The following is a 20,996-nucleotide window of genomic DNA, read 5'->3' as shown; positions in this document are numbered from 1 at the left end:
TTTGTTCCTGAGTTATGGATGTTTTCTATGTATATAAGTATTTATATACCTATATGCGTATATTATATATATATCGTCGTCTAGTACCCACAACACAAGCCTTATTGAGCTTACTGTGGGACTTAGGTCGATCTGTGTAAAATTGTCATATAATATTTATTTATTTTCCCAGATGCCGCCACATTCGCGTCGTGGGGCGTGGATTATGTGAAACTAGACGGGTGCTACGCCCTCCCCGCTGACATGGACCACGGGTACCCTGAATTCGGGCGACAACTCAACCTGACTGGACGACAGATGGTCTACTCTTGCAGTTGGCCTGTATATCAGATATATGCTGGAATGCAGGTGATATTTTAACGTATATATTATCTTAACTTAGCCTGTTGACGAAGAGCGAAGGTATCTTGAGTTTGGACGTAAGTTCAACCGGACTGGTCGACAATATACTTCGGGCGCCTATGTATCAATTCATCATACTTTATGGTCGACTATATCATTTTAATTGTAACTACAGCCGTAATTGCAGTTATATAAGTGCACTGTAAGGCGGCGTAAATACTTTTTTATGATATCTACGGTAAGATATAGGCTAAAGTTCAAGCTCGATAGTTTAGTATGTATATTGGCCAAGAAATCATACTTTTCCGTAAACTAAATATTTACCATTTGGTTGGTAGACTTGTTTAATATTGTCATAAATCTAATCCTGTTATCCTTTTTTCTTTCTTTCTTTTGTCGTAGTCCTCTGCCTTTTTAATCCAATGATCAATAAATTACGTATAATTTCCAAATTCCAGCCTAATTTCTCGTCCATCATCGAGCACTGCAACTTGTGGCGGAACTTCGACGACATCCAAGACTCCTGGGCCTCCGTCGAGTCTATCATAGACTACTACGGAAACCACCAGGACGTGATCGTGCCGAACGCAGGGCCTGGACACTGGAACGACCCTGACATGGTTAGAATTAGAATATATCCTACAATAAGTATTAAGTATACAAATACCTAAAAAATTAATAGAACAGCATGGATGACCTAGCCCAATGTATATATATATTAGGGCACATTTAGATCTTTGATCATTTAGACTCTAAATGATCAAAGATCGGATCTAAATTTTAGTGTTGATCCTAGTTTGTGGTGACAGCGTGCGTTATTTTTTTTTATTATCGACTGCCGCACAATGAGCGGCTATTTCCTCGTGGAGGGAACGCCTTTGCCCAGCAGTGGGACACCAAAGTAGGCTAGGGGGATAATAAATATTAAAACACTTCGTTTCATAAACAGTAAACTTTAATCGATTAATAAAACTATAATTACTAGACCGTTAACGGATGTGTTCCTACTGATATAACATTTTATTTCAGGAAGGGTAACATACGACTTTTTGAAACGGAAATTAATCGCATGCACTTTTATTATTTGGCCTGACGTTTAAAACATGATATGCGCAATTCGGGAAATGAATTAGAGATTCACTAGATATGAAATAATAAAGATATGTGACGTTCCACGACAAAAGGTACCTAATGGCGGCTGGCGCTTACGCTTTTATAAACGCCGCTCCAGTATTCAGCCGGGGCAATGGTATACCTTTTGCCGTAGAACATGACACATCTTTACTATTTCATATCTAGTGACTCTCTAATTCATTTCTCGAATCGCGCCGACAGTATTTTTAGGGTTCCGTACCCAAAGGGTAAAACGGGACCCTATTACTAAGACTTCGCTGTCCGTCCGTCCGTCTGTCACCAGGCTGTATCTCACGAACCGTGATAGCTAGACAGTTGAAATTTTCACAGATGATGTATTTCTATTGCCGCTATAACAACAAATACTAAAAACAGAATAAAATAAAGATTTAAATGGGGCTCCCATACAACAAACGTGATTTTTGACCAAAGTTAAGCAACGTCGGGAGTGGTCAGTACTTGGATGGGTGACCGTTTTTTTTTGTTTTTTTTTGCATTATGGTACGGAACCCTTCGTGCGCGAGTCCGACTCGCACTTGCCCGGTTTTTAAATGTTATTTTCTCAATTTCCAGCTTATCATCGGCAACTTCGGCCTATCATACGAGCAGAGTAAAACGCAGTTCGCGATATGGGCCATTCTCGCAGCGCCTCTACTGATGAGCGTAGATCTCCGGACTATCCGGCCTGAATACAAGGCCATACTGCAAAATAGGAAGATTATTGAGGTGGATCAGGACCAGCTGGGAATTCAGGGCAGGAGGATATACAAGGTACGTGCTTAAGCAAGGATAAAATTGCATTTTAGTCTATCAAGCGGCTATCTAAAAGCAGAATCAGGATCAGAAATATTATCAGAAGCGGGTATCTAAAACACAGTTAGCGATATGGGCCATATTGGCAGCACCTCTACTGATGAGCGTATGTCTCTGGGCCATCAAAATTAATTAGTTGGTCTCTACTTAGCCCCAACCAAACTTTTATACTGTAGCATAGGAATATGCTATTTTTTTTTTATGCGTAATCAAATAGTAGCGAAGAAGCGTGGGCGGGGCAGGCCCAGGCGGAGATGGCGGGACGACTTTGACGCCTTCCTTAACAACTGGCCGGAGGAAGCGCTAAATCGGGAGTCATGGAGAACCAGGGGAGAGGCCTTTGCCAAGCAGTGGGAGACACAAATAGGCTAAGAAAGAAAGAAGAAAGAATCAAAAAGTAGATAAGATTAGATAATTTATTGACCATGTAATATACGTTACATTTAGTAGTATGGGGTTGTGCACAAATCACGCGAGGTGTTTTCGGCTACTTTTTGACCCCCCCTCCCCCTTTGTGATGTTTGGTGAGGTTTTTGGCTACCCCCCCGCCCCACACAACCTCACGTGTATTTTTTTGAAATTTTTTCATTCGACCTAATTTTAAGATAAATAGTCAATAAATAGTCAAAATCGTGTTTATTTTTATATTTTCGTTAAATAGACTCGCTATTTTGAATTGCAGAGTGAAGATCTATGTTTAAAGAAACCGAGAAAAAGTATCTACTTGTGTGGTAGGTTTTTTTTCTTAGTTTCGTTCACTGTAGAAAAATACACGTGAGGTTTAATTTATACCCCCCCTCCCCCAGCGCGATCTATCGTAATTTTTTCGTGAACCCTCCCCGATCGGACCTCGCGTGATTTGTGCACAAGCCCTATCGAGACTGATACAGGTATACGTTTTATAACTAAGTACAACTATGTACTACAAGTGACTTCATAGTTTACCAAAGCGCTCTTTTTTTTTTACTTTAGCATAAGTATAATCAAGACGTATTGATTGCGGCTTACTGCAGGGTACAATATGATGACATTGATGACACAGTAACTTTGTGGTTTACCAAAGTCAATTCGAACACTAAACACTTATTTTCCTTCAGCAAAAACTTCTCATAAAAAGCATGTCTAATTAAAATAAACAGTTGTTAGCATCCTGTCTGAAAATTGCTCATCGACTGATTGTGAGGCGTCGTGTTTTTTTATAGAAACAGTTTCTAAGTAATGAAACACTTGAGGTGTGTAAACAAGATTGTAATCTATGTAATAGGAAGTTGATTGTGTACATACATAATTGTTCTTTAAAGTAAGCATATTTTACATAGCAAACAGGTTCTTTAAGTTTATATGCCGCATGTAGATTACATTACATATTTTGTCAGACGCCCTATGATCGTGTTGCAAATGACGTCTTCTTGGACGAACCAAATGTAATAACCTACAAGCCTTTCCTTAAATACCCCTTACTTTACACAAAAAAACAACAAAAAAATTATTCGTGGTGAGTGGATGGCACGTGATTGATGACAGCCAATCAGACAAAATTGCAAATCCTTTGTTCTAAAACTAGTCAAACCAGCAGCTACCTACCCTGAAAATAACTAATTTATAAGTACAAACCCTAACATCATAAATTGTTTCTAATATTCCAGCATCGAGGCATCGAAATCTGGTCGCGCCCCATCCTGCCCATCCAAGGACAATACTACTCGTATGCCGTGGCTTTCGTCAACAGACGAACGGACGGTACGCCGTCTGACGTGGCCGTCACACTACGGGAGCTGGGTTTGAACAACCCTGCTGGGTACAGAGTCGAGGTAATGCAGTCTTCTAAACACCCTTTTTTTACGTTGGGGAAATGCGTTTAACGCATCCCACCTGACCGGACCCACTACGTCCAAGACCACCGGTGGACGGGCAGCAGCGTCCCTCAAATTCGGTGTACTCGCCAACCCGCCTGCCAAGCGTGGCGATTATGGCATTCACCTCCCAAAGGGGGAGGCTTATGTTCAGCAGTGGACGTCTTATGGCTGAGATGATGATGATGATGATGCCACCTGGCCTGGGGGAACTAGGAGCGATGACGGACTAACCAGTAATAGGACTACCGTCTAAAACCAACGAATGCCAACTCCGCCTTGTAGAGGAGCGCCGCAGGATCACTATCAGCATTCGACTGCGTACGCCCCCGGGACTTCTAAACACCCTGGCCGCGTAGCCAAAATGCCAATCTCTTACGCTCCGTAGCGATCGAAACGCAACTGTCACTGGGCCCGATTCGGATTTTGAAATAGACATCTATTAGACATCACCAAGATACGATAACGATATGTTTAAGATCTAACCTGTCAAATTTGACATTTGCGCGATTCTGGAGATACTCTTGAACGATTTCCACAAGATATGACTTAGAGATCCAAAAAGTGACATTAGTTGCCCGAATTGCGCTGCAAAAGAGAACTAGTTGATATCTAAACTATAACGTATCTAGAATGGATCTAGTGTCTTGTGAATATCTTGAAGTTCGAATACGGCAGACTGTCGAACTAATATGGAAGAGTGATAGACTGACACAAATCGTTTGTCGAAGCGATAGCGATTGTAACCTTGGCTAGGCCGGCTGATCTTTTAGCTTATAGTGCCTTTTCCGCATCTTCAATATAAGAGATATCCTCTTGTCGGTGGAGTATTTTCCATTTCTTCCTCTCGTATGCCATATCCATGACCTCTTGATACTACACGACACGCTTTTTCTTCTTCTTTTCGTGTAAAGGGAATCAAACTTCTTAAAACTAAATTTTTGTCTGCCAATGCTTTGCCACTTCGAGCCCTCAGGAGATCTTACTCAGTGCAAGACGTCTGGTCTACGTAGCTACCTGGTCTACCCCTGCCTCCCTTTGCTTTTATCTTTTTTCTCCCTACGTTATGATTAAGTAAGTCATACTCTCAAAAATCACTGCGGAACTTTGAATTCTTTAAGGGGCCCACTGATTAACAGTCCGCCGGACGGTATCAGCCTGTCAGTTGTTCGGAACTGTCAAAATTTTGTTCTGACAGGCCGATACCGTCCGGCGGACTGTTAATCAGTGGGTCCCTTTAGTCTCCGATCCCTGGCCCCTATTTCACCACGTCTTCAGCGTACATTTCTGGTCCAACAAGTAAATTTTGGCGTTATGCACCGTCGTTACGTACCGACCCAGAAATGTACATATTGTCAATTGTCAAAGTTGGTGAAACAGGCGCTCGTTGGCTACCAAAGATATCTTTGAGCGTTTTGCCAACTACCAATCCTAAAATTGTAGTATCGGTAGTTAGTTGTAGGTACTGGACAATGGACAATTTCCGCAAATCGACAACCATATTTTGCGTGAAAACGAGGTAGCACTACTCAAGCCACCCCAGCTCCTCAAACCTAGCAGTGTCTTCAGATGGCTAACTGCCTCCTTCAGTGTGCACGGAGACGGAGTCCCTGGGTATTGGCTCTTGTTTCCTTCTACCTGTTTACAGTGTAGAATAATAAAGTCCTTTTCATCACACCAGCTCAGAAAGGCTTACTTTGCACTTCAAAAACTGATAGCAAAGTTGCATTTTATTCACACGTGAGGCAAAGTAATGAAATGCTAATTTTGAATTGTTTTCTTATGTTTTATGGTAGAATTGACTTTCGGATGATGATGTTGGATGATAAATATTTAATAACATTCATTTGGATTTGATTTGGTTTGATTTTGTTTGATATTTTACATTTAATATTTGCTTCGGGTTGGTGCGGTGAAAAATTTTGTGTTTCACACGGGGGCAAATTTTGATTAACCCTCGTGCTTTGAAATCCTCGCAACGCTCAAGATTCAATTTTTCGAACCACTCGCTACACTCGTGGTTCAATTTCGGAATCTTTCGCTTGCTCGGGTATCAATATTAGCACGAGCGGTTAAAGAACAACTTTGCCCCCGAGTGAAACAAATAACTATTTTTGTTTTCTAGGACCTGTACGAAGACGTGGACTACGGCGTGCTCTCGCCGCAGACGAAGATCAAAGTGAAAGTGAACCCCTCAGGTAGAACGTGTTGCGCTTGTTCAGTATCTGGGCGCGGACTAACATCGCTGGGGCTTCCATACCTACGACTTTTATTGCTAGGACCAGCCATTTACTCCAGAGCAGCGGTTCTCAAAACTTTTTTGGCGACGGAAGCCTTTTGACAAGTTTCGTTTGACAAATTAACTGTGGACCGAAGATATAGAGAGCTCTGGTTATTTATTTGTTTTCGCTTTTTCTCGCGGAACCCCTACAGAGGCTAGGGCACCTAGGGATCCGCACAGCACACTTTAAGAATGGTTAGAGAAAAGTGGAAATTTCAAAAACATCAGAGAATTCAAGTTGTTCCATGATAAGTTGGCAACTTGACAAGCATTTCACGTCACGTTTTAGTTATCTACTCTTTGAATATAATTTTTTTCCAAAAATGATTCTGATGACTTGAATAAAATAGAATAGAAATACTTTATTTGGTCTAAAACATAAATCTTAACGTAACTGATGAAACAACCTATATCTCTAGTGATGAATTATGATTGTAAAATAGGTATTTCTCAAGTGATTAATCCAGATATTTGCTTCGTACGAAACTTGTAAGTTCATTAACATTAACCCATGCAATTAATATAATGGCCTAGTTCATATTCTCGAGGAATTTAGTGATGTCGCAATTAGGATTTGTTTAATCAAAAAGTTTTGGAATGGAAGCCCTAATATCACTCGGCAGCCGGTGTTTCATAAGGTGTTGTATGGCTACAAACCCGATGCCAGCTGGGAAAGCTTTATATTATTTTATCGGTGTAAGATAGCAGAATTCCACGCCAGGACAGGAGGTGAAGGTATGGTACGGGACCCAATACATCATGGCTTACACATATACCGGGTGTGGCCTGTAATAAGAGCAAATAATTAAAACATAGATTGTACTGTACTCCTCAAACGGTGACACTTTTGTTCTACAACTTTTAAAAATTATCAAGTATTTAGACTCCCTATTTTTCATACAAAATAAATATTATCTTCAATGGACGCTATCGCCACGCCATATCATTGTGATTGACGTTGCTTGTCACGCCTTAAACATAACAAAATTCGCAATACATTGCGTCTTAGAATAAACTTTAAAGTGTATTAAAAATCAAACCACAAGTTATTTTTAAAAGTCGCTGAACAAATGTTGGTCAGTGTGAGGAGTACAGCCTACAGTTTAATTTTTTGCTCATATTACAGGCCACACCCGGTATAAGCTCTAAGCCCAAATTAGAGCATATAATAACTGGAGTCGCCTTTAGGAGCTTACCACTCTGCCGAAAACCTTGCACATTTGTGCAAGCTTTTGTATGGACTGACGTTTATCTGACATGGTTTGACGTGCCCCTCCCCCGCAAAAATTGGCAGACTGTTTTATACAGAACATGACCAGTTACTAAATGCTCTAAGGCTTTGGGATAAGGACAGGAGAAAGGGCGATGACAATTCACACAAATCGCTCATTTCATGGCTCCTCTACACGTATGGCCAACGCCGGCCAATCCAAGGGACGCATTTATGCATTAGAGGGAGCAAGTGATATTGCTATCTCAGTCTACCGCATGGCTGCGTCCCTTGGATTGGCCGGCGTTGGCCATTCGTGTAGAGGAGCCATCACATATGGGTTAATTACGTCGTTGGGTCCCAAATTATTTTTTACGTATTACACAGTAAGCATTAGTTTTTAGGGTTCCGTACCCAAAGGGTAAAACGGGACCCTATTACTAAGACTCCGCTGTCCGTCCGTCTGTCACCAGGCTGTATCTCACGAACCGTGATAGCTAGACAGTTGAAATTTTCACAGATGATGTATTTCTGTTGCCGCTATAACAACAAATACTAAAAAGTACGGAACCCTCGGTGGGCGAGTCCGACTCGCACTTGTCCGGTTTTTAAGGAAAAGGTTTGGCATTGTCGGTCGATTGGCAACCAATCAAGTCAGTTATGGATGGTTCCTCTACACCATGGGCCAGCGCTGGCCACTCCAAGGGACGCAGCCATGCGGAAGAATGAAATAACAATATCACTTGCTCCCTCTAACGCATAAATGGAGGAGCCATGAAATATGTCGACGATTTTAGATGCACATTACACGTAAACCATGCGCACTCATTCTTGTTTTCCCGCACTTAATTTTATGACACATCGGGCCAATTCGAGTTTTGATAATTTCACTTTTGACACTAACAGTCAGTATCGTATCAGAATCAGATCCAGTATCTAAGACTCGAATTGGCCCGTAATTTGACAGTCGAGTTTCACAACGATCTCGCTTGTATACCTAACAGATTGTAACAATAGTGCTTAAGTAATACAAGCAATAATTTAACCTATAAAACTAGTTAATTTTATTTAAATTTCTTTACTTTATTTAAATAATAACTTTCCATTTCTACTAAATGGAGCATTCCACGGGCTGTCCCGTACAAACGCATTTTATTTCCTGTGTTGCAACTTTTTTTTCGGCATTTAAAGTAGCCAATTATTTTTCAGCGCATATTTTTGACCATTTGTCATAGAAAAGGAAACGCTTGTACCTGCAAGTCTTCAGAAAATCGCGTTTGTACGGGACAAATGGTAGACGATTTCATGGAATGCTCTAAATGTAGAATAAACATAAACGGAGGTCGATTCTGATCAATCAGCACGCTGATTGGTGCTCGTGATGCAATCAGACTCGTGTCATCTCGCTCGCACTTATTGTTGCGAGTGATGTGCCTAATGACAATCAAGGTGGTATCAAAACCAGATGAAAACCTTAACCAATTTTTGAAACAGAATCGATTTCAAGAATATTTTCTCTATCCTTAGCGCCACTTGTACCACGGCACTAACCCGGAGTTAACCGGTTAAACCTGGAGTTACCATGGTTACTGTAACGGTGCGTATAACGAAACGTTACACTATCAACCTTCATACTATTTCTGGCACCATACAAATTCTAAATTCCCTTTTCAAATTCAAATCCTATTCCAAATTCCATTCAATGATTTTTATTTTCAGTTCGATCACATACGTCGATCAATAAACATCACAGTTACCAGTACAATTTGACACTGGGTTAACGTTTTAACCGGTTAAACTCGGGTTAGTGCTGCAAGTGGCAGTTACCTTATTATATCAAGACTTTATTGGAAGACCTAAACCAGTCAGTTGTAGTGCTAAAGAAGACTTAATAGATAGAGCAACAGCTGTATGAAACGTGTTTAATGTATAGGTACAGTCGCCATCAGATATATCGGAGCGGTCGAGGCGCTCAAAAATATCTGAACACGCACTCTAACGCCTTGACAATAGAGGCATGTTCAGATATTTGTGAGCGTCTTGGCCGCTCCGATATATCTGATGGCGACTGTACTGTGTGATACTGCCACACCATACACGCTTTTCGCATGTACAGTCACATGCAATAATATTTTTCACAACGACGCGTGCAAAAATATCTACCACTTTACTTGTACAGCCATAAGAGCATGGGCGCGATTCGGGAAATGAATTAGAGATTAACTAGATACGATGTAGTAAAGATATGTGACGTCCCACGGGTAAAGGTACTGTATGGCGATTGGCGCTTACGCTATTTATTACCACCGCTTCAATATTATTGCGGCGCTGTGCGACATAAGCGTCAGCCGCCATAAGGTACCTTTTGCCGTGGAACGTCACAATTATCTTTACTATTTCATATCTATTGTAAACGCCAAAGGATCGTTCCGATGAGGCCATAAATCTTTAGGTCGGCCCCGACCTAAAGATTATAGTGAATCGAGCCGCGTGTCATATATTTTAGCACGCTTCGTTGTGCATATTATTGCATGTGACTGTAGTTGTACCAGCTCGGTTATACCAGCTCGGTTATACCAGTCTCCTTTAGCGCTACCACCACACCGACATCCTAACCCCCCCTCCCCCCACAGGCGTGGTGATCCTGCGCGCGGACGCGCAGCCCGCGTACGCGTACAACGCCATCCCGACGCGGACGCCGTACTCGCCGCTCAACGACGTGTTCCGGCTGAAGAAGTAACGCCATCTAGCGACAACTGAACGCGAGTACAATTGAGGGTCGTTCTCCAAAAATATGTCTGCGGTCTAAACCACTACCACCAGTTTAGACATTGACAGATACGCTCTCGTCTAAGTAACTTACTTTTTATGCATCTCGCTCGTACTCGCATATTAGTGCAAGCTAGATGTATAGAAAGTAATTTACGTAGACGCGAGCGTATCTGTCAATGTCAAAACTGGTGGTAGCCGTACTAATTGTGATCCACAGACAAGTCATCCTCCAGACTGAGCATAGTAGCTATACCCCATCTGCCACAAATACGGTACCTAGTTTTACTCCATTTTCGAGTCTAAAGGGTCTTTGTGTGACGTCCGTGTCTTTGAACGGACCAATCACGGCAACCCCCGCACCCCCGTATTTTTGACAGCATCGGTTTCATGAAATAATTACTCTAAACTCCGTCTAGAGGATTCCTAGTCTATGTTGTGATCCATACAAAATGTATAAGGAGTCGTGGCAAATTGAGGCAAACGCAGACATATTCTCAGAGAATGACCCTTGAAGGAGCATTCCATAAAGTTGTCTATCGTTGTCCCGTGCAAACGAGAATTTTCTAAAGGTTTACAAGTGTACTCACGTGAATGATTTCTAGTGATCTCTATTGTTATAACAAAATAAGGGTAACAGCTGTACGGACATGATAGTCGTTCTTGTCTACGTGACAGTGTGATAAAACCTCGGAGTAATTAACAATGGAGCCGCCATTAACAGGCGTTCCCCTCTGTCGAAAATAGGCGGCCAATGGTCAACCTCATGTCAACCATATGTATGGACTGACGTTTATCTGACATGACGTACCTATACATTTGATGCGCCCCTCCCCCGCAAAAAACGGCAGACTATTTTGTACCGAAAATTTTAGACATGGCGTCTCCGTTGGTTATATCCTCCAAGGATAAAACGGTGTCCGTCACTTTCTATCCGACGGTGTTAAAAAGTGACAGTTATTTTATCACGTGGAAAAAGGTGGAAGAAGCTACCCGTAATACGACGGCTGGTAGTTACAGCTATCAAGCACGTGCATGGATAAGAGCTTCTTTCTCTGTGACAAATAGTCAGGAATCATCTCAGCCATAAGACGTCCACTGCTGAACATAGGCCTCCCCCTTTTTTTAGGGGGGGTGAATGCAATAATCGCCACGCTTGGCAGGCGGGTTGGCGATTGCAGTCGAGTACACCGAATTTGAGGGACGCTGCTGCCCGTCCACCGGTGGTCTTGGACGTAGTTTAAGGACATACCCGGGTCAGGAATATGTCCAGACAAATGGTCAGGAATATGTCCAGAAAAATAATCACTGGCATTAAACACCGAATTAAGATATAACATAGGTACACGAAATAAAATGCGTTTGTACGGGACAGCCTGTGGAATGCTTCTGAAGTGGAGTAGTGGTGTAGGGGTAAGGTTCGTTTTCATGTGACAAGAGACAGTGATTTGTACATTGGCGTTTTTTCTGTTAATCTGCGAGATAAAGGTTAACATTATTGAAAATCTAGACACGGCAGTGTCCGGCTAATTTAGAAGGAAAAGCCGTGCGAGGAGAAAGTATATTTATACGAACCAATTCAAGCCTCTTTTATAAATCTTCTTACTTTTTTCCACTTTCTAAGTTTATGCGAGTAGGTATATTAAAGAGCCTGTGATGAAAGCAAAATCTCAGTAATTTTCTTAAGTAATCTTTGAATTTAAATTATTGTGAGACATCTAACATTGAATAATCGTACGGTTTAGACGCACTAGCCGCAGTACGCGATAAACGGCCGTCGTGAACGCTGCTCGCACTGTTAGGGCCCCCCCACATCTGGCGTCTTTCGAGCGTCGGCGTCTGTCGGCGTCGGTCCAGCGCTATGGAAAATGACGTCGCTGTGCAGTTGCGTCGACGCTGCGTCGACGTTGCGTCGACGTCGGCCATAGAATTGTAGTAGTAGTGCTTGAGAAAGGAGACCTTAGGCTCTCCGAAACATGTCGCACGAGTGACTAAAAACAAGTGAGTCTAAACCGTAAAATTATTCAAAATTACCTAATCTTTTTAAAGGTATGAAATATGTAATTTATTAAAGCATATTGTAATTAAATAGTGGACCTTATCCCTGTACCTGATAGATCCTGTTGTAAATGTGCCCAGTGGCTCCCAGTCTGTTCTCTGTTGTAATATTGGTGTCTGTAGTTACCGTAGATGCAGAACCCACAGCGGCGTACACTATACATGTAATTAAGCTAACTGGGGTAGGAAAATTTAAAAATATAGTGACCGCTCGATTTCGTGTATTTCGTTCAATAATATCTCAAGTACCCGGCATTTAAATTCTACAAATAGAATTGAAAACGAGTGGTCAATACCACTCGATTCCCAATTTCTGTCGCTCGTATTTTAAAAATTAGCATTTCACTATTTTCCACCGATTTTCCGCTCGAATTTCAAAGGGGTTATAATAGTGGTATCGTCTTGGGTCGTCCCATTAGTTTTTCGTCAAGTACTTAAATTAGTCCTATTCTGCTTTCGTCACAATCGTCGGTGGCTTTCAATGTAAAATGAGTGACGAAAGCAGAATAGGACTAATTTAAGAACTTGACGAAAAACGAATGGGACGACCCAAGACGATACCATAATAGTATGTATAATATAAAGAAAATTCTAAATTTCTTTGGAGAGTATGCCGCTATGGGCTTCCGTCATATTTTGGTTGTCTTGCCTTAGTTTACATTTATTTATATTTCATTTCAGTGTGATCAAGTAGAACAGAGTTCGAGTAACAAATGTGAGGATCGTTTTTGCCATTGCGTGTTAGAGTAAGGATGTACATTTTTAGGTGCCTGTAATTGTAAGATTTTTTGTAAAGAATATAATAAATAATTATACATGTAAGTAGTTTGTTTTATTTAAACGTTACTTAATACTAGACAACGTAATTTAATTATACTAAGCAGTCACTTGGCAATAAATTAAATTTCAACATACGGAGCATTTAAACTAGTATATGCTATAGTTCGTTTTTTTTAGCATTAGAAAGAACTTGAAAGAAGGTAAGCGATCTTGACATGTGTTTTAATTGAAAAACGCTTTTTAAAAATCAGTAACTATTACTTATGAAAGCAGAAGAATATTAATGATCGTATTAGATTCATAATTATTACATATTTGCAGTGACTCATTTTTAAAAGGTGTTTTTCAATAAAAAGAGACACCAAGATTGTTTACCTTATTTCTAATGCTAAAAAACGAACTATAGATGATCTAAACAAAATTCATGAATTACCTAGCTAAATTGTTGTATAAATGTTATCAAAAAAAGGCGAAGTTATGTACTGAAGGCAAATTTAGGGTAAGTATTTCTGCGAACCCTTATTTACAATGAAGGTATTGTCTTTGGTCGTCCCATTCGTTTTTCGTCAAGTTCTTAATTTAGTCCTATTCTACATTCGTCACAATCGTCGGTGGCTTTCAATGTAGAATGCGTGACGAAAGCAGAATAGGACTAATTTAAGAACTTGACGAAATACGAAAGGGACGACCCAAGACGATACCACAATGAACTGCGACATTGATACTTAGGGCATACTGAAAATTCCTGGAACTGGCCATTTAGAAAAAATAAGTTGTCTCATACATATATCAGAATCCAGAAACTTTCAGTATATGGCCCACGTAACGCGGTTTGATAATTGTAAGTAATTAGAGAGTAATTATAATTGGAAGCGCTGGTGGCCTAGCGGTGAGAGCGTGCGACTTGCAATCTGGAGGTCGCGGGTTCAAACCCCGGCTCGTACCAATGAGTTTTTCGGAACTTATGTACGAAATATCGTTTGATATTTACCAGTTTTCGGTGAAGGAAAACATCCTGAGGAAACCGGACTAATCCCAATAAGGCCTAGTTTACCCTCTGGGTTGGAAGGTCAGATGGCAGTCGCTTTCGTAAAAACTAGTGCCTACGTCAAATCATGGGATTAGTTGTCAAGCGGACCCCAGGCTCTCATGAGCCGTGGCGAAATGCCGGGATAACGCGAGGAAGAAGAAGAAGAGAGCAATTATTATTACGCATGTTATAAGGTATTTTTTTAACGGCCTACTCATACATCATATTGTACCCAAAACAAAACTCCTACTATTCATATATTTACACTGTCGAGAAATTGCTCTGCGCTTTTTTTCAGGCGTTGATGTTCTTGTAAGTCAAGTCGTGATTCAGAGTGACTTCGTGGCCCGTGTATCTGAATCCACTGATGGTTGTTAGTACACTTTCTTCCTCAATTATGTTATTGCTCCTGTAACAAATATATAAATCACAAATTTACTAGGTATATGTGTATGTACCTACTCATATCTATTAATGATTAGCATCCAAAGTATTCTAATAGTTCGGTACGCCATACAAATCATATGGTGTACCGAACTATTTGAATACTTTGGATGCTGACTACTATATGACGCTGATTGTACCTACTCATCTATTATTGGTTAGCCTTCAAAAAGTAGGTGCATACAGTACAGTCAGCGTCGTATAGTAGGCAGTATCCAAAGTATTCAAATAGTTCCGTACGCCATACAAGTTATATGGTGTACCGAACTATTTGAATACTTTGGATGCTGCCTACTATACGACGCTGACTGTACAACGAACGAGTCATACATAATTGGCCATAGGTTGTTAGTCAACAATACTCTTAAGTATGAAATAAGTACTGTTACTTATGATGTGCCATAAGTACTACGGCATACCAAGGATGCAGCGATTAAAGTAATTATAAACATAATCTTATTTAAATAATCATTACTACAATAAACTTGAAATTAAACTTGAAATCTGTTAATTAAGAAAAATGTTAATTAAAGAAACAAGTACCTACTTAATGTACAAAAATAATCTCGTACATTTACCTTTTGAATCTATTTATCAATGCCTTCTCCGCAATTTCTTCTGCGCTTGTCCGTTGCTCACTAGCCACTATCTCGTCAGGTATCCTTTCATCGGTAACATTGTCCGAATTGTCGCTCGACAATTCCTGTGGCACTGCAGTTAAATTATAAGATGCTTCGATGCTTTCATTTGAAAAATTCTCAATGAACTCATTTGATATTTCTTCGCTTGCTGTATTTAATGATGATTCATTTGAGGATTCCTCTTCTGTTATATTGTCAGAGGTTTCAATGCTTTCATTTGTAACATCATCAATCAAATAAGACTCATTGGATGTTTCTTCCTCGGTTATGTTTGATGATTCATTTGAGATTTGTTCCCCAGAAAAACTGTTGGAGTTTTCAATCATGGAATCGTTTGAAATCTCTTCAAAATTGACAGATTTATCTGCAAAAGATTCGTTTGATAACTCTTCTCCAGCCATATTTGAAGATGACTCATTTGAGAGTTGCTCTCCAGTGAAATTATCCGACGATTCTACTAAAGGTTCACTTATAATTTCTTCAGTTAAAGTATTAGATTTATCTGCATTCAACTCATTAGATAACTCTTCGCCTGTCGTATTAAAAGACGATTCATTTGAGATAGGCTCATTACGTAAGATGTCAGATTTATTAATGAATGACTCATTAGAACGCTCTTCTGCGTAATCGTTGGACGCGTCGCTGGTCGATTTGTTTGAAATTTCGCCGAAAGACAAGTTATCAATTAATTCGTCGTTAGAGGTTTCTTCGATTGTTAAGTTTAATTTGCCTGGCGTAGATTCATTACAATTATTTTCATCGCAATCACTAGAAATTTCTTCTATGCTCAAAGGCATGTTAGATTCATATATTTCAAGCGAAAGATTTAGCGCATTCGAGGTCTCCGAATTATTTTTATTATCTTTTGTAAGCTCTTCTATTGAGTCATTACCGGTTACTTCACCTTCAATAGTATGAGCTGTGGTATATTTTGAAGTCTCATCAGTATTTATTTTAAAGTCTTGCACTTTTGAGCCTACACTTTCCTTCTGTTCTTGATACATTTCACTATTAGCAGCGCTAACTGTGTAGTTCTCGATAAAATTTATTTGGCTTTCCAAGTTCCTTGCCATCAAAGACTCCGCTACATGTTCATTGATATCTTTTTCATTTAGTACATTGGTCTCGCTTGCAGGGTGCACTTTTTGATTCGCCTTGTTAAAGTAACCCTGAATATTTTCTTTATCATCAGTGCTAAGGGTTATAACATCATAAAAATCGTTCGATTTTGTGACATCAAACTGAGGTATTTCATCTATACTGGTTTCGTTGTTTAATATGACGAAAGCACCACTGTCTTTTAAGTCGGATGTTGAGCTACTATTTGATTGTTCAGTAATATTTACAATTTTTTCTAACATTATTTCAAGGTCATTGAAGTTTATAATCTGTCCGGCTTTATGATTATTAGATCCATCACTGCCCATTTTCAATGAATTATTGTCATAGTCACCTGGATATTTAATTTCATTTAAATCGACTGCTCTGCTTTCAACTGTATCTTCCTCTGTTTTAGGCGTATCAGCTGTTTTATTAAGAGACTCATACTCATTTTGATCCTTGTTTATAGTTTCGTTTGTATCCAAAACAACATCGTCATCGTTGAAACTTCTTACATCGATTAAGTCTTCACCAAATGTTGGTCGAGATTTAGTATCGTTCTTTTGAACTATTTGGGTAGTTTGTGTGTCATTTCCCTTCGCTGTTTGTAAAATGCCTTGCCTAGTAATATTCTGTTCAACTTTATGTAAGTTTTTAGATGCTAAAGGGTCCTTTCTTATTTTCACCGATTCAATTAGATTTCCTTTGTTTATATTATGATGTTTTGTTGATTCTGACTTGGTGTTTATATTACTAAGCACTATTGGTACCTTTTTTGATTCTTCAGATTCCATATGGTCAATGGCTTTTTGGTTGCTAGATTTTGGCGGTGCCAAAGTCACAGTGAACCGCTGTGTCTTCATGAGAGGCTTTCTTGGTGCGAATGACCATGTTCCTTTCTCGTTATTGTCCTGCGTTATAAACTTTCTCATTAGCGGCCTTTTAATTGGTGACTCCTTTGGCTCGTCGTTCACAGGTTTGGGGGTGACCACAAACTTTACATTGTTTCTTGGGAAAATTGATAGTTTTCTTCTCTCCTCGGGGGGTCGATGCCATATTGGAGTACGTGGTCGTTTCTCGAGGTTTACGACCGGTTTGGTGATGTTAGACTTTCGTTGGGCATCGGCTAATGCAATTATTATGGCCGCAGAATAAAATATCTGAAAGAATAGAGAATTATACTTACACAATAGAGAATTATACTTACACAATAGAGAATTATACTTACACACCCTTATAATATCCTATTAAAATGTGTAAAAAAACCAACTGAGAGGGGATTTAAATCTTTTCCAGGCAGAGGTTGGAGCCGGTGTAGCTTTGTTTGACGTTCATAAGCGCATTGTATATGCCTACTTGAATAAACAATTTTGTATCATATCTTAATCTTCTCAAGAAAGCATCGAAAAAAAACTTGTTTTGTCAACATAAAACGATGTGTATAGAGTTGAGTGTACACAAACCCTAATGCGGTGACATTCGCTCGTAGTGAAAAACCAAAATCATATTTTATCAGTAGATTATAAATAGCTTAGTAAATAAGTGTAGATTCAATATATAAAATTACCATAGCTATATTAGACGAAGTTGCTATTTCAGTTGACATCTGTATCTCTTTAACTCTTGCATATTCGAGCGAGGCACATAAAGAAATTTCGATTTCCGATTTTGCGGTATAGATAGACCCCCTGTATGACGTAGCACTTGGCATGAAAACTTAGCGTGGTCCAATTATATTTATTTTTATACAAAAAAATAAACAAATGACTAACAGACTTAATGCCTGAAGGCATTTTCTACCAGTCGACCGATTTTGATAATCAGGCTCTAGTTAACATTAGAAGCTTATTAACATTAGTAATGTGAAAGAAAATAACTATACAAATTCCTACAGCGAACTTAAAATTATCAAAACATAATATACAACTTACCAAAAATATCCTCATTTCGAACAAACACAAGTTTCACACAGCCTGACCAGATCACAATAAGCAAATGGCATCTAACTTGGCCGCCAGCCTAATTATAACATTTCCTTCATCAATGCATTAACGTTTAATGAACGATAGTGAATCATAATCAATATGGCTATTAATATCCATTTAGATTCCTAGGTCGGTTTAAGCTCGTTTGGAGGCTATAAACTAATTAGACACTAGGATGTTCATTTAGTAAGTGACTTCATTATGTGATAACCATTTCTTTCACCTCCATATTTGAGAGTGATAAGAGCCCTTCAACGTGCACACTAGCGCCACAGCTAAATAATCGTGATTATTTAAATTTAACGAAAGATATTGAAAAAAGGGGGCCGCTACGTACTGTATTGTGTATTTAAGTACCTTTTGAATACATCAGACTAGTTTTTATGTTGCTGGATTCGTCAATCTATGCGTCCAAAGTTAAAACGGCCGTTTTTGTTTTGAGTTCCTAGATCGACGAAACCAGCCACACAAAAACTAGTTTGATGTATTCAAAAGGTACTTAAATACACAATACAGTACGTAGCGGCCCCCTTTTTTCAATATCTTTCGTTAAATTTAAATAACCACGATTATTTACCTGTGGCGCTAGTGTGCACGTTGAAGGGCTCTTAACAATAGAAAGTTAAACCAATATTGAAATAGTTATTTGTTTTACAAGGGGACAAAGCTGATGTTCAACCACTCGTGCTACTACCACAACCACTATTGATACCCGAGCAAGCAAGACTCCATAATTGAACTGCGAGCGAAGCGGTTAATTGGTTCAAAAAGTGAAATGTTCAGCGTCGCGAGGGTTTCAAGGCACGAGAGTTAAACAAGCATTGCCAACGAGTCAAACCAACGCGAGAAAAATACAAAAATATGGTTTGTATCTTTCAAAATCAACATTTAAAAGTCAGTTCTACTAGCCAACATGAGAAAACAACTCGAACTTACTTTACCACTCTTGTGATTAAAATGCAACCCTGTCATTGGTTTTTTTTTATAATAAAGAATGCTTTTTCGAGTTGGTGTGGTATTAAATAAGTTTTCATGTGTCTGTGTGTGGTAGATCAGTGTAGTACGGTCACATTAGACCAGTTTTCACATAATACTTATATCTCAATAATCAGTTTTAATTGCCTATAGGTATACGGAAATATTTGGGCCGTGTCATTATATTCGCATAGTGGTGATAAGACGCTTATATTCATAACGGTCACTACTTATCTGTAGAAGAGGGCATTGGCTCGAAATAGGTACATTATACATATTCCCTGATTGGCACGCGTTTATCAATATAACTATTTATTTACCAAAAAAGCGAGTTACATTAGTATTATTTTTAAAATTAGATCATAAGTAAGTAATCAGAATCAGAAAAAGACCCGCCCCGGCTTCGCACTGGTTAAAAAATTGTACACCTAAACCTTCTTCGAGAATCACTCTATTGACAGGTGAAAACCGCATGAAAATTCGTTCTGTAGTTTTTGAGTTTATCAAGAAGAAACACACAGACAGACGCGGCGGGGACTTTATTTTATACAGTGTAGTGAAGTATAATAATTATAACTAATAGGTTTTCTGACAATTCTGACAATTCTGACATATTTATCTACGTAGAAATTGGGTACCTGTCAAATTAAGTAACTATTTCTTTTTACCCGACTACGGCAACGCAAAAGGAGGGTTATGATTTTGACCGGTATGTATGTGGGTATGTATGTATGTATGTTCATTTGTTCCCTCAGAACTCCTAAAATACGCATTATAATTTGACAAACGATATGTCATTCGAATCGTCTTAAGCGTCCGCTGGTTATAGGCTATATGACGTCACAAAAAAAGGAACACGGCGCCCTCTAGAGGTCATAAAGGCACGAACCAAAAAAATAAAAAAAATAAGTTCAAAAACTAAAACCCGACTACTGCAAATCGCGCTCTAAAAAGTATGAAACAAGATAGAATTCTTATCTAAAAATTATCGAACAGGGAATATTATAAATGTTACCATTTTTTCAATAAAAAAATACAACGTAATATAATTTTCTATTTTTTTATATATTTACAGAGATTCAGAGGATCACCGTGGTCGTATGCCACGATTATAAACTTTAAGGTAAAGTGGCATACGACCACGGCTATCCTCTGAATCTCTGTAAATACATATATAAAAAAAAATAGTAAATTATATTACGTTGTATTTTTTTATTGAAAAAATGGTAACATTTATAATATTCCCTGTTCGATAATTTTTAGATAAGAATTCTATCTTGTTTCATACTTTTTAGAGCGCGATTTGCAGTAGTCGGGTTTTAGTTTTTGAACTTATTTTTTATTTAATTAATTTTGGGGTCATGATTTCGTTACTAACTATTTGAAGTCACTTGATATTGCCTTTGCGAGGGCGTCCACAGTTCAGAAATGCATGCAGAGAGCCGCATATATCGGGCTACGCCCGACTCTTTTAGTATGAGGGCGCCGAAGGCGCCCTGCTTTGGAACGAGTACAGCGAGCCTAGTATGTCGAGCTGCGCCCGACATTTTTAGTATGAGGGCGCCTTCGGCGCCCGGCTT

The 20,996-nt window shown here is 39.3% G+C and overlaps 2 protein-coding genes across 3 annotated transcripts in view; one reads left to right on the top strand and one right to left on the bottom strand.

The window, feature by feature from the left end:
* Positions 1-10,384, top strand: part of LOC134670916 (alpha-N-acetylgalactosaminidase) — a 115,423-nt gene extending 105,039 nt beyond the window's left edge. The window contains exons 5-10 of one of the 2 annotated variants that reach the window (XM_063528748.1): positions 173-348; positions 801-962; positions 2,050-2,247; positions 3,936-4,100; positions 6,268-6,344; positions 10,268-10,384. In XM_063528748.1, the coding sequence (XP_063384818.1) occupies positions 173-348; positions 801-962; positions 2,050-2,247; positions 3,936-4,100; positions 6,268-6,344; positions 10,268-10,373 (884 nt within the window). In that variant the 3' untranslated portion in view covers positions 10,374-10,384. Of the gene's footprint in view, positions 1-172; positions 349-800; positions 963-2,049; positions 2,248-3,935; positions 4,101-6,267; positions 6,345-10,266 lie in introns of both variants that reach the window. The other variant, XM_063528749.1, reaches the window with a different exon arrangement.
* A 4,136-nt stretch (positions 10,385-14,520) lies between these two features.
* On the bottom strand, positions 14,521-18,402 carry LOC134670867 (uncharacterized). Its single transcript, XM_063528683.1, has 3 exons — positions 18,388-18,402; positions 15,293-17,616; positions 14,521-14,679 (listed from the first exon to the last, which is right to left on the bottom strand). The coding sequence occupies exons 1-3, from the start codon at positions 18,400-18,402 to the stop codon at positions 14,565-14,567; spliced, it is 2,454 nt and encodes an 817-aa protein (XP_063384753.1). The 3' UTR covers positions 14,521-14,564.
* Positions 18,403-20,996: the final 2,594 nt, after the last annotated feature.

Source organism: Cydia fagiglandana, chromosome 14, assembly GCF_963556715.1.
Source record: "Cydia fagiglandana chromosome 14, ilCydFagi1.1, whole genome shotgun sequence".
Taxonomy (NCBI): domain Eukaryota; kingdom Metazoa; phylum Arthropoda; class Insecta; order Lepidoptera; family Tortricidae; genus Cydia; species Cydia fagiglandana.
The sequence above is the reverse complement of the archived record's forward strand: the minus strand, read 5'-3'. Positions and strand labels throughout refer to the sequence as shown.

Bases quoted from the DNA above. Each gene is read 5' to 3' on its own strand.
- LOC134670867 (XM_063528683.1), bottom strand. The intron at 14,680-15,292 runs GTAAATGTACGA...TATTTGTTACAG, and splicing joins TTGATAAATAGATTCAAAAG to GAGCAATAACATAATTGAGG.